A 14,394-nucleotide genomic window follows, 5' to 3' on the forward strand; every position below is an offset into this window, starting at 1 on the left:
TCCCAGGACCGTTGTCTATCCACTAGGTCATGCTGCCGATAGATAGATATCTATAGACACATATTTGGTAAATGCACCTTGGGATATTGTAAAACAGAATACTAGAGAGATAGATAGATACGTAAAGATTCATTCATTCAATCATATACTGAGCGCTTACTGTGTGCAGAGCACTGTACTAAGCACTTGGAAAGTACAATTCAGCAACAAATAGAGACAATCCCTGCCCAGCAATGGGCTCACACTCTATAAGGGGATTGATGTATATATTGAAGCAGCGTGGCTAGTGGAAAGAGCCTGGGCTTTGGAGTCAGAGGTCATGGGTTCAAATCCCAGCTCTGCCAATTGTCAGCTGTGTGACTTTGGGCAGTCACTTAACTTCTGTGCTTCAGTTACCTCATCTGTAAAATGGGGATTAAGACTGTGAGCCCCTGTGGGACAACCTGATTACCTTGTAACCTCCCTAGAGCTTAGAACAGTGTTTTGCACATAGTAAATGCTTAATAAATGCCATTATTATTATCTATCTATCTATCTATACACATTTGATAAGTATACCTTGGGACATTATGCCACAGGGAACAGTTTTTAAAACTCAAGTAAACACCGAGATAACTGAACTTCTCTTCTACTCTCCTAGGGGAATGTTTACCCAGCCCGAAGTGACTTCTAGCGCTCAGCCTGCTCCTGACAGTGACTGCTCCAAAAGGTTTGGGAATGTTTCATCCCAAAAGCTCTTCTACCATTTCATTGCTAGCAATTCCATAGAATTGTTTATCTATAATTCCTATTCACTGGCATTCAGGTCCTTGATACGAATCACAGCACCACTTATTTGATAGCTCATTTGCCAGAACTCTACAGAAAATAAAGTTGTGTGAATAAGAGGGGACTACATTAAAGAGAAGAATAGGTAGAGTGAGGAGTGATTGAATGAGAGAAGCTTTTTGAATAAGTGGAGATTTGAAAAAATGGTAAGGCAGAGTGACACCCAGTTACCTACCTGATTTTGCTTTCCTCTCTAAGAAGTCTGTATGAACTTGAGATTGTGAAGATTTATAGACATTATTATTATTATTACTAATATCATGGTATTTGTTAAGTGCTTACCACGTATCAAGCACTGTTTTAAATGCTGGGGTAGATCCAAGTTAGTCTGTTAACCCTACTGTTACCCCATGTGGGGCTCAGAGTCTAAAGTAGAAGGAAGAACAAGTATTTCAGGGAGCTGTCACAGAGTAAAGCGGAAGGACATCTTCTGACATTAATCAATCAATCAATCAATCAATCGTATTTATTGAGCGCTTACTATGTGCAGAGCACTGTACTAAGCGCTTGGGAAGTACAAATTGGCATCACATAGAGACAGTCCCTACCCAACAGTGGGCTCACAGTCTAAAAGGGGGAGACAGAACAGAACCAAACATACCAACAAAATAAAATAAGTAGGATAGAAATGTACAAGTAAAATAAATAAATAAATAGATAAATAGAGTAATAAATATGTACAACCATATATACATATATACAGGTGCTGTGGGGAAGGGAAGGAGGTAAGACGGGGGGATGGAGAGGGGGACGAGGGGGAGAGGAAAGAAGGGGCTCAGTCTGGGAAGGCCTCCTGGAGGAGGTGAGCTCTCAGCAGGGCCTTGAAGGGAGGAAGAGAGCTAGCTTGGCGGATGGGCAGAGGGAGGGCATTCCAGGCCCGGGGGATGACGTGGGCCGGGGGTCGATGGCGGGACAGGCGAGAGCGAGGTACAGTGAGGAGATTAGCGGTGGAGGAGCGGAGGGTGCGGGCTGGGCAGTAGAAGGAGAGAAGGGAGGTGAGGTAGGAGGGGGCGAGGTGATGGAGAGCCTTGAAGCCCAGGGTGAGGAGTTTCTGCTTGATGCGCAGATTGATCGGTAGCCATTGGAGGTTTTTGAGGAGGGGAGTAATATGTCCAGAGCGTTTCTGGACAAAGATAATCCGGGCAGCAGCATGAAGTATGGATTGAAGTGGAGAGAGACACGAGGATGGGAGATCAGAGAGAAGGCTAGTGCAGTAGTCCAGACGGGATAGGATGAGAGCTTGAATTAGCAGGGTAGCGGTTTGGATGGAGAGGAAAGGGCGGATCTTGGCAATGTTGCGGAGCTGAGACATTAGATGTTAGAACATTAGATGTTCTACCCTAGGGGTTTAAACTATCACTTATGAGACTTACACTGCTCCCTCATTGGTTTTCTTTTGAGGTCAGAAGATTTAGAATCTGTGTTTTCTCTTTCCTCTCCAGGCCTCCCAATGCCAAGGCTCCTACAGGCTACATTATCAGGTTGGTATTCAGGTTAGGTTAAATTGATTAGGTTAAATCAAGGGTCGTGTCAAACTGAGGTAACTAGGCCTGAGAAGTTCACTTGAAGATTAATTAATTTAAACCAGAATGCCAGCGATCCCGGGCAATTATCCCACGTTATACCTCATGATTCACAGGGGTAATGGAAGAATCCCCACATTGTCCCAAATGAAGCACTGAACTGTGGACCAGGTCGATTGTGGGCCATTCCCCATTAGGAGTCAGCCTAACAGGATGTCTGACTTGATGAACTAAAAATTTGACCTCTAACATGGCAAACCTTAACCTTAGTCTTCCATACAAGGGTGGAACCCTAGTTTACTCTTTCCCCAACATTGTTCTGCCATAAAAGCAGGTTTGTTTTAAGATGCTTTGAGCCAGCATCTTTACCTCAGAAATCACAGAGGAACCAAGGGAGAGTTCCAAGCCACATGTAATACGTGTTTCTTCTCAACATAAGTTCCCTTTGTCTTGGACTTTATGTTTTGTTTCTGGGTCAGGTCATTCAAAATGTAGACCAAAAGAGTATTTCAGGGAGAATCTGTACTTTGCAATGGGGCTTTTCAGACTAATTACAGAGAGCAACCACTGTCAGGTGGATAGAAATCAACAGGTTATGTTTTCTCATGCTTTTCTTTTGACAAGCAGTGGCCTCATTCTATTCTCTTTCGGGAGAAGCAGGAGATAGCTGGATTAAAATTTTTAAATACCTGTCTATAGGGCCCGGGCAACAAATCAAATACGGTTCTTTCTGTCAATGTTTTCAACGTTCCACTAATTTATTTCTGCATTATTTTGGTTCTAAATGGGGCTCTAGAGTAGAAGCCACCCCAAGGGAGTGGCAAGGGAGGTAATTTCCACAGATGCATGGCCTGCAGGGGTGTGGCACTGACGCTTGTTTGGCTGGGCTGTCAGAAGAGGCAAAGAAAATTGTTCATCATCATTTGTGAGCTATGAATCAAAGCCTGTAAGAAATACCCAGAGAAGAGCAGTAAGGGGTATGAACATAAGAAGGAATGTAGGAGGGCTGTTCTTCTATCCTACGGTAAAAGCCTGTTTTGAGATGGAAGGAAGGACTTGTGGGCTACGTGTTTAAAACCAGTGCTTATTTTATTTGGTGTGATAGTAGCAGTAGAAGTAGCACTGGTATTCATTGAGGATCTGCGGAGTGGAGTGCCCTGTACTAAGCGCCTGGTAGATACAAAGGATCACAAAACAAGTTCCCTCTCCTCAAGGGGTTTACACTCTAATGGGGTAAGACAGACACAGAAACATCAAATGCGTGATGTATGCACATGTGGTGTTTGAAAAAACCACGATCTGTCCGCAAATAGTTTGACTTGGGGTTTCATTCTTATTTGCTTAACCCAGATTTTCCTTGCCTGAAGTTGTCTCACTGTTTCCGGGCGGAATGGGAGGCGTGAGACAAAGATGTGTGAGTGCGTGTGTGGGTGTGTGTACATGTGTGTATCTTGAAGGTATATGTTGGCCAAGAAAGGGAATGAAGAGGTGGAAAGGTGTATGGAGCTAGGAGAACTGATAGGGGAAAATGGAGGTGCTGAAATACTAGAAATGTGCAGACACGGCCTTGGTTGGAACTAACAAAGCTGCTTTGGCCTTTACAGGGGAGTATTTACCAAGACGATCGACAACACGACTCAGCCTCAGCAATACTTGCCTAATTCAAATGGAGTTCAAAAGAGGTTTGTTGGATGCTGTTTCATAAGATAACCTACCAACGGGGATTTAACGAAGGACACCTTTTATAGTTAACCGACCAATTCACTCCTTCAAGGGCAGTGACAGTGAGGAGAGGAGAGAAAATCCATCTCCCTCGCCCTCTGTCCCCACCTCCTGGGTTATTCTCTTTGGGCCTTCTCTGGAGAGGAGAATGCTACCCAGTTGACAGCAGCCTTTGTGGCAGAGGGATTTTGACGTGCTCTTTCCAAAACAGCACAGAGAAGCAGTGTTGCCTAGTGGAAAGAGCACAGCTAGATTGCAGTTCTTGCGCCAGGCCTTCAGCAATGGCAAAACCAGGGGACAGAGTTATAGGAAACCGGCCAGGATTCCTGCCATCCCTATGCTTTGGCCTCGAAGGGGACTTATGTTTTTTTAATGGCATTAGTTAAGTGCTTACTATGTGCCAGGCACTGTAGTAAGCCCCGGGTGGATACAAGCTTATCAGGTTGGACATAGTCCCTGACCCACATGGGGCTCACAATCTTAATCCCATTTTACAGATGAGGTAACTGAGGCCCAGAGAAGTGAAGTGATTTGCCCATGGTCACACAGGAAGACAGGTGGCAGAGTGGGAATCAGAACCCTGTTCCTTCTGACTCACGGGCCAGATTTCAGGGTCTTCTGGAGAAACTAGTCTTCATATTTTTCATTCAATCGTATTTATTGAGCGCTTACTGAGTGCAGAGCACTGAACTAAGCATTTGGGAAGTACAAGTTGGCAACATACGGAGACGGTCCCTACCCAACAGCGGGCTCACAGTTTAGAAGGGGGAGACGGACAACAAAACAAAACATATTAACAAAATAAAATAAATGGAATAAATATGTACAAGTGAAATAAATAAGTAGAGTAATAAATTCGTGCAAACATATATACATATTTAGGAGAAGTAGAAGAAATATTTATTAAGCACTTATTATGTGTAGAAGTATTGTGGCTTAGTGGATAGAGCATGGGGCCCTGGAAGTTGGAAGGTCCTGGGTTCTAATCCAATTTCTGCCACATGTCTTCTATGTGACCTTGGGCAAGTCACTTCACGAGGCCTTAGTTACCTCACCTGTAAATGGGGATAAAAGTGTGAGCCCCATGAGGGGCAGGGATTGTGTCCTGTGGGATTAACTCATACCTACCCCAGCTCTTATAATAGTGCCTGCACTTAGCACTTAGTACAGTGCTCTGCACACAGTAAGTACTCAATAAATACGATTGATGATGCCTGGCACATAGCGCTTAACAAGTTCCAGAAAAATTATTCTTATTAGAAAACTGCCCTAAGCACTGGGAAAGAATTCACAAATGGGACCCTTTCCAAATTGAACATGTTTTGTACCCTAGCCAGTCGATAAGTGGTATTGATTGTATTTATTGGTATCGATAAGTGGTATCCCTTCTAGACTGTGAGCCTGTTGTTGGGTAGGGACCGTCTCTATATGTTGCTGATTTGTACTTCCCAAGCGCTTAGTACAGTGCTCTGCACACAGTAAGCGCTCAATAATTACGATCAAATGAATGAATAAATGATTGAATGCTTGACTGTGGGCAGAGTACTGTACTCTGGGCTCCAAGAGTGTGGGTGAAGAGGTCGGGCCTGATATTGAGAGATGTGGGTTGTTTTAGACTGTGAGCCCACTGTTGGGTAGGGACTGTCTCTATATGTTGCCAACTTGGACTTCCCAAGCGCTTAGTACAGTGCTCTGCACACAGTCAGTGCTCAATAAATACGATTGATTGATTGATTGATTTTCCAGGGCTGCAGTTCAGGCAAAGATGGCAAGTCTTCCCCGCCAATCAAACTCAGGCTACAAGATGACAACAGAAGATTACAAGAAACTGTGAGTACGACTGAGTAAAAATGGACTCTTCTTTCAGAAGTCCAATCGTGATTCCCCACTGCAATCGACTGGCCTTGGCCTGGGGAAACCATTCAAGCGTTCAGGCAGTAATCCTTAGAGGAAGCCTGGGTTTCTCATGGAGAGCAAATTCCTAGCTAACATACATATTAGCAAGTAGCTTTTATTGTTCCAGGACAACCTCTACAGATGGTTTCATCTCCATGAAATGTTGAATATTCTACCAAGCGCAGAAGATTTTTGTACTCTTTCCTAAAGAAATTTTAAAAGAAACACCCCCTTCCCTGACAACCAAATGCACAAATGTTTGTTTTGCATAAAACACCCACCCGTTAGAGTAGTTGCAGATATTTTCCTGCATTTGGATTGGTGAGGAAGAGGAGATTGTAGTCTGGGTTTAGGAAGATTGTGACTTCCGAGCATATTTGCATTTGGTACATTTTTTTGCTTTCACTAAGGCCCAAGTTGCCCTCCACAGAAACTGCCAGCTCCCCCCTCTTTTTCCAATGTGTTGTTGTCTTATTCTTTTGATCAGTGGTTTTCCTCTTCATTCCTATCAAAGACTCTGTGTGTTTTAGTTAGGTCCTCAGGTATTCTTCAAATATTACTCAATATTACAATAATAATATTGTAATACTATTAATAATAATATTACAAATATTATTCAAATAGTCTTCAAGGTCTTCAAATATTACTCTATTTTATTTGCACATATTTATTCTATTTATTTTATTTTGTTAATATGTTTGGTTTTGTTGTCTGTCTCCCCCTTCTAGACTGTGAGCCTGCTGTTGGGTAGGGACCGTCTCTATATGTTGCCAACTTGGACTTCCCAAGCGCTTAGTACAGTGCTCTGCACACAGTAAGCGCTCAATAAATACAATTGAATGAATGAATAATCCTGTAGAAGACGCCCACCCTCGCAGCACGACCTAATTAATAAAGCATGAGCCTGGGACTTGCCCAAGGTCACACAGAAGACATGTGGCAGAACTGGGACTAGAACCCAGGACCTTCTGACTTCCAGGGCCCCATGCTCTATCCACTAAGCCACAATACTTCTACACATAATAAGGGCAGGGACCTGGGTTCTAATCCTGGTTCCGCCACTTGTCTGCTGTGTGACCCTGGGCAAGTCACTTCATTTCTCTGTACCTCAGTTACCTCATCTGTAAAATGGGGATTTAGACTGTGAGCCCTATGTGGGACATGGACTGTGTCCAACCTGATTAGCTTGTATCTACCCCAGCACTTAAAACAGTGCTTGGCATGTAGCAAAAATAAATACCATTATTATTATTATTATTATTATTATTATATTCACCTTTTCGCCAGGCCTGAGAGTAGAGACGAACTCAAACGGGAGAAGGAGCCGTGTCAAGTGCTTGCCAGTAAGCCTAGGAGTTGCATTTATTTTACTTGTACATATTTACTATTCTATTTATTTTGTTAATGATGTGCATCTAGCTTTAATTTTATTTCTTCTGACAACTTGACACCTGTCCACATGTTTTGTTTTGTTGTCTGTCTCCCCCTCCTAGACTGTGAGCCCATTGTTGGGTAGGGACCAGCTCTATATGTTGCCAACTTGTACTTCCCAAGCACTTAGTACAGTGCTCTGTGCACAGTGAGCGCTCAATAAATATGATTGAATGAATGAATGAATGAATGAATGAATGAATGAATTCATTGCAGGGAGAAGCCACATATTCCCAACTGTGGCCATAGAGGCAAGACTATGAGAAGCAGCATGTCTTAGTGAATAGAGCACAGGCCTGGGTTGTGAGGCCATGAGTCAAAAGGTCATGGGTTCTAATCCCGGCTCCGCCACGTGTCTGCTCTGTGACCTTGGGCAAGTCACTTCACTTCTCTGGGCCTCAGTTTCCTCAGCTGTAAGTTAAGAGTGTGAGCCCTGTGTGGGACAGGGACTGTGTCCAACCTGACTGACTAACTTGTATCTACCCCAGCCCTTAGAACAGTGCTTGGAACATAATAAGTGCTGTTGCTGGGTAGGGACCATCTCTATATGTTGCCAACTTGTACTTCCCAAGCGCTTAGTACAGTGCTCTGCACAAAGTAAGCTCTCAATAAATACGATCGAATAAATGAATGAATGATTGAGTGCTTAACTGTGGGCAGAGTACTGTACTCTGGGCTCCAAGAGTGCGGGTGAATAATAACATAACAAGTATTATTATTATTATTATTATTATTATTATTATTATTATTATTATTATTATTATTATTACTTCCACTCATCCTGCAGCTCGACTGGATGAGGGGAACCCCAGATGTCCCACTACCCAAAAGGACAGGAGTTAGGGCTAGCTTCCCCCCATTCCCACCCCCTCCAGAACCCTCTTAGTCCTGCCTGGCAACAAAGTTAGAGCTTATTCATTCATTCATTCATTCATTCATTCATTCATATTTATTGAGCGCTTACTGTGTGCAGAGCACTGTACTAAGCGCTTGGGAAGTACAAGTTGGCAACATATAGAGACGGTCCCTACCCAACAGTGGGCTCACAGTCTAGAAGGGGGAGACAGAGAACAAAACATATTAACGCAACAAAATAATTAGAATAAATATGTCTAGCTTACTGTCTAGCTAAACACCCCATCATCCTCTTTAATTTCTTTCCAATCTAGTTTTGTTATTAAGAGATAGCGAGGAATAAATAGCAAATGTCAGCAAGGAAAGGCTACCTATCTGTCTTCCACTCAGTTGCCATTACTGATCTACCCAAGCACTTAGTACAGTGCTTCTGCATGCAGTAAATGCTCAATAAATACCATTGATTGATCTCCTGGAAGGAGAAGGATCATTTTAAGATCATTTAACCCATGACTGTAGATTTCTTCTAGACTGTCTTTTGTTGCACTGGAGCCCACCACTCCATGCAAGCACTTTCAGCAACTGCTTTGGCACGAGTGATAAAAGAATGCAAATTGGAAATATTTTTTTTTAAAAAAAGGAATCCGAGGAAAGGGAAATGTTAGCAGCCATTAAGTCTCAGTCTTCACCCCAAAAGAGAATTCCTGAGAATTTCCTGGAATTACCGCTAGCGAAAGCCACAACACTGACAAAACCAATCAATTCTTTCTTCTTTCCCATTCAGAGCTCCATACAACGTCAGACGTAGCTCCATAGATACGGATGAAGAAGAGTCTCCCTTTTCTTCTGAAGAGCAAAAAAGGAGGTAAAACAGAAATCATGTACAGAATATGGTGTTGATGTCACATCAGCATCTACATTATAGCACCTTTGGAAGAGCCACTGGGAAAAGCAGCATAACCTAGTTGAAAGAGCACAGGCTTGGGAGTCAGAGGACCTGGATTCTAATTCTAGCTCCACCACGTCTGCTGTGTGACCTTGAACAGGTCACCTACCTTCTCTGGGCCTCAGTTCCCCTAGCTGTAAAATCGGGGTTAAAACTGGGAGCCCACTGTAGGACGTGACTGTGTCCAAACTGATTAGTGTGTATGACCCCAGCACTAAGTATAGAGTGTTTGGCACACAGTCAGTGCTTAACAAACACTGTATAAAAATAACCGATCGTATTTTGTTGATGTACTTTAAAGGGATTTTTTAATACCACAGTTTTCTTATTAACCATATCGGCACATACCCCCAAAATTTCTCAAATCAGTACCATCATCTTGGAATCCAAAGTACACCCAGTTAGTACCTCTATAAAGGGAGGGCTGTGTTCTTGAAAAACCCCAGGTGGAGGAAAATTTACCTGTTGCAACCCCTCACAAAGCGGGACATGAGGTTTCTTCTATAACCTGGCACTCTGGGCCCAACAAGGTCACATGGTTGGAAGAACATTCCCTAATTATCTTTAGTTAAAATGGGAATTACATGTACCCATTTGTGTGGGGGGCGACCAGGGTGGGTGGTTATATAAAAGCTTCACTCTTTGAATGAAGCCCAAAGTATCAAATAAATAGATTCCATAGGAAAGTCTCAGCAGTTGCACTTACGAAAGTGACACTTGCCTCCCTTCCCCCTCTGAATAGAGCACGGATCTGGGACTCATCATCATCAATCGTATTTATTGTGCGCTTACTGTGTGCAGAGCACTCAGAAGGACCTGGGTTCTAATCCGGCTCCACCACTTGTCTGCTGTGTAACCTTGGGCAAGCCGCTTCACTTCGCTGTGCCTCAGTTACCTCATCTATAAAATGAGGATGAAGACTGTGAGCCCCATGTGGGACGGGACAGTGTCCAACCTGATTAACTGGTATCTACCCCAGCGCTTAGTACAGTGCTTGGTATATAGTAAGTGCCCAACAAATGCCATCATTCTTCTTATTATTATTATTTCCCTCACCTTGAATGAATTCCCAATGGGTTGCTTTGTGAATTACCCAGCACCTCCCAAGGCCGCCTCGCCTCAGTCCTGAGGTAAATAGTTCTGGTGGCTTCAGTCCCCGTTTCCCTATTTTCCTTTTGTGTTCAGATCAGAGGCAGCCAGCAGCGTGGTGAGGAAAGCAGCTTCCCGGGAACGCTCCTATGTCCTGTCTGCTGCCAAGAAAAGCACCGGGTGAGTCGGGGGATAATGAGCCGGAACGGGTAAGGTGACCAGATTATCGGGCACCCAAATCAAGATGAGGACAGGGCCGTCCCTGGGGGGTGACGGGGGAGACGGTGGAACAGAAAGAGGGTGAGGATAGAGAAGAGGAGGAGGAGAGAGAGAAGGGGAAGGAGAAAGAGAAAGGATGAGGCCAACTTGTACTTCCCAAGCACTTAGTACAGTGCTCTGCACACAGTAAGCGCTCAATAAATATGATTGATTGATTGATGAGACAGGAAGACATGGGCAGAGAGGAAGAGGAAGAGAGAGAACTCACCTAGAGTCTATTACCACTGTCTCAACTTGCCCTCCTCCTCCACTTCCACATGGGGAAAACATGGCCACGCTACCTGTCGACCCAGCTAAATTGACCTTAAATCATATCTCCTCCAGGAGGCTTTCCCTGATTAATTTATCTTCTCCCTAGGTCATCTCCTCCGCCCCAGACTACTACCACTTCAGCCGTTTTGTGCCAACTGTGCCCTTGGGTAGTCACTACACATCCACTTTTCCTTATTCTTCCTTTCTGAAAATTATCTGGAAGTCTGTCTCCACCACTGGATTGTAATAATAATAATAATGATGATGGCATTTGTTAGGCGCTTACTAGGTGCAAAGCACTGTTCTAAGCGCTGGGGAGGATACAAGGTGATGAGGTTGTCCCACAGGGTGTTCACAGTCTTAATCCCCATTTTACAGATGAGGTAACTGAGGCACAGAGAAGTTAAGTGACTTGCCCAGGGTCACACAACTGACATTTGGCAGAGCCGGGATTGTAACTTGTACTTCCCAAGTCCAACTTGTACTTCCCAAGCGCTTAGTACAGTGCTCTGCACACAGTAAGCGCTCAATAAATATGATTGATTGATTGATTGATTGTAAGCCCTTTGAGAGCAGGTATCATCTCAGTCAATCAGTGAGCACTTATGGTGTGCAGAGCACTGTACTAAGCTCTTAGAAGAGTACTCACCCTGCCCTTAAGGAGATATGTCTACTAATTGCATTGTACTCTCCCAGGTGGCTAGTATGGTGCTCTGGACACAGTTGATGCTTGATACATATTATTTATCTATTAATTACTTGATTGAGTCTTCAGGATATTTTTTGGAGTTCTGGGACACCTGAAGTATCATTCGGGATGGACCAAAGCTTCTCCTTCTCCCTTCTGGGATAGTGCCTACCCACTCTATTATATTGTACGCTCCCAAGTGCTTAGTACAGTGCTTTGTACACAGTAAACGCTCAACAAATATCGTTGATTGATAATTGGTAGAAGTGGTGGCTGCAATATCAATGGCTGTTGTGACCAGGTATTCATTCATTCATTCAATTGTATTTATTCAGCGCTTATTTTGTGCAGTACTAAGCGCTCGGGAAGTACAAATCGGCAACATAGGTACTCTCCACTCCTTCCTTTCTCCTTCCCGTGACCCTACTACCCAATACCACAGGAGCCCAGTGCTTAGTACAGCGCCTGGCACCTAGTAAGTGCTTAACAAATACCATAAAAAAAGAGCTCTTGGGACTCCCTCCACCATTCCAGCTAAAAGTTGATTTCTAAAGGATTCGGGCAGAGGCTTTTTAGGTGGTGAAATGGAATCATAAAAATCATAACCATTCTGCAAAAATAGGCATGTCCAGCCTCATTAATTTAGGGGAAAACCCTTTGCTTTACCCAGGACAAATTGAAGGAGTTGCGTGCCATGTTGATTGAACAGGATCCTAGTGTAGCTGTGATTGCGCGAAAGTTGGTAATGCTTTCTCTGATGGAGATATTTAAAGACATCACTCCTTCATACAAAATTCGACCTCTAACAGAAGCAGAAAGATCATCCAAGGTTCGGAAAGAAACTCAGAGACTAAGGGAATTTGAAGAAGGCCTAGTTAGCCAGTACAGGTTCTACTTGGAAAATTTGGAGCAAATAATTAAAGCCCAGCCTGCACCCTCCGCTCCTCTGCCGCTAATCTCCTCACCATGCCTCGTTCCCGCCTGTCCCGCCGTCGGCCCCTGGCCCACGTCATCCCCCGGGCCTGGAATGCCCCCAATCCCTCTGCCCATCCGCCGAGCTAGCTCTCTTCCTCCCTTCAAGGCCCTATTGAGAGCTCACCTCCTCCAGGAGGCCTTCCCACACTGAGCCCCCTCCTTCCTCCCCCCTCCTTCCTCTCCCCCTCCTCCCCCTCCCTATCTCCCCCACCTTACCTCCTTCCCCTCCCCACAGCACCTGTATATATGTATATATGTTCGTACGTATTTATTACTCTATTTTGTACATATTCTATTTATTTTATTTTGTTAACACGTTTTGTTTTGTTCTCTGTCTCTCCCTTCTAGACTGTGAGCCCACTGTTGGGTAGGGACTGTCTCTATATGTTGCCAACTTGGACTTCCCAAGCGCTTAGCACAGTGCTCTGTACACAGTAAGCGCTCAATAAATACGATTGAATGAATGAATGAGTGAGAGGGCAGGGGTCATGAAAGAGCAGGAATAAAGGAAAAACAGTCTGCCACTAGTACCTACCCCTCTCAGGGTCACACCTGGAGAGTTTCCAGTCCTCTATCAGTCTCAGCTACGGGAGGGGGAGTTAAGCAGAGGCATAGCCATTCCATTCCTATGGAATGGAATATATGTATATGGATATGTATATGTATATGGAATGTATATATGTTTGTACATATTTATTCCCCTATTTATTTATTTATTTATTTTGCTTGTACATATCTATTCTATTTATTTTATTTTGTTAGTATGTTTGGTTTTGTTCTCTGTCTCCCCCTTTTAGACTGTGAGCCCACTGTTGGGTAGGGACTGTCTCTATATGTTGCCAATTTGTACTTCCCAAGCGCTTAGTACAGTGCTCTGCACATAGTAAGCGCTCAATAAATTACGATTGATGATGGATGATGACGATGATTCCTAGCTTGGGCAGTGGCTAGCCAGTGGAAGGCAATCTGCTACGAGTCAAAACTCCCCCGTGCTGGGCAGCAGTGCCATGGGAGAGAGTCGAGGGCGGAGACTCGAGTTTACTGCGCGGAAGAAGCAGTGGTAAACCACTTTCGTATTTTGACCAAGACAACTCTGTGGATCCACTACCAGAATGATTGCAGATGGAGGTGGGGAGTTCTGGGAGAGATGTGTCCATGGCATCGCTATGGGTCGGAGACGACTCTGGCGTAAGACGAGACAAGACCAGTGCCTGAAGAACCAATACCTAACGTCCTGTCCTTCTGTCTCCCTTACAGAAGCCCCACTCAAGATGTGCCACCCCCATTTCTCGCTAAGAGGTATATTGCTGGCTGGGCTGCGAAGAAATCATCTTCGTTTGCCAAGGAACAGTCACCTTCTATCATACACAGTTCACCTTTTCTTCAGAGGCAGGCTTAGAGGCAGTTCCCGAAACAAACAGGAAACAGGAGGAACCTCTGGAAAGGATGGTGACTTCTCTTAGGACAGAGGAGCAGCGTGGCCTAAAGGAATGTTGCCAATTTGTACTTCCCAAGCGCTTAGTACAGTGCTCTGCACATAGTAAGCGCTCAATAAATACGATTGATGATGATGATGAAAGAGCCCAGGCCCGAGAGTCAGAGGATCTGGGTTCTAATTCCAGTTCTGCCACTTGTCTGCTGGGTGAATCGATTAATCAGTGATATTTATTGAGTGCTTTCTGTGTGCAGGGCACTGAACTAAGCACTTGGGAGAGTACATAAAACAATATAGAGGCGCGTTCCCTACCTACGATGGGCTTACAGGCTAGAGAAGGAAACAGATGTCGATATAAATAAATTAAGGATATGGACTTATGGATATGGACATAAGTGCTATGGGGCTAGGAGCAGGGGTGGCAAATAAAGCGAGCAAGTCAGGGTGACACAGAAGGGAGTGGGAAAAGAGGAAA

At 44.2% G+C, this 14,394-nt stretch overlaps 1 protein-coding gene across 1 annotated transcript in view; it reads left to right on the plus strand.

Annotated features, from left to right (window-relative positions):
- ZNF185 (zinc finger protein 185 with LIM domain) overlaps positions 1-14,394 on the plus strand; it is a 150,285-nt gene that overhangs the window by 56,203 nt on the left and 79,688 nt on the right. The window contains exons 6-12 of the mRNA XM_038748610.1: positions 641-709; positions 2,271-2,309; positions 3,956-4,033; positions 5,820-5,903; positions 9,040-9,120; positions 10,387-10,470; positions 13,742-13,783. Of these exons, the coding sequence (XP_038604538.1) occupies positions 641-709; positions 2,271-2,309; positions 3,956-4,033; positions 5,820-5,903; positions 9,040-9,120; positions 10,387-10,470; positions 13,742-13,783 (477 nt within the window). The remainder of the gene's footprint in view (positions 1-640; positions 710-2,270; positions 2,310-3,955; positions 4,034-5,819; positions 5,904-9,039; positions 9,121-10,386; positions 10,471-13,741; positions 13,784-14,394) is intronic.

Source organism: Tachyglossus aculeatus, chromosome 6, assembly GCF_015852505.1.
Source record: "Tachyglossus aculeatus isolate mTacAcu1 chromosome 6, mTacAcu1.pri, whole genome shotgun sequence".
In the NCBI taxonomy this organism is placed as follows: domain Eukaryota; kingdom Metazoa; phylum Chordata; class Mammalia; order Monotremata; family Tachyglossidae; genus Tachyglossus; species Tachyglossus aculeatus.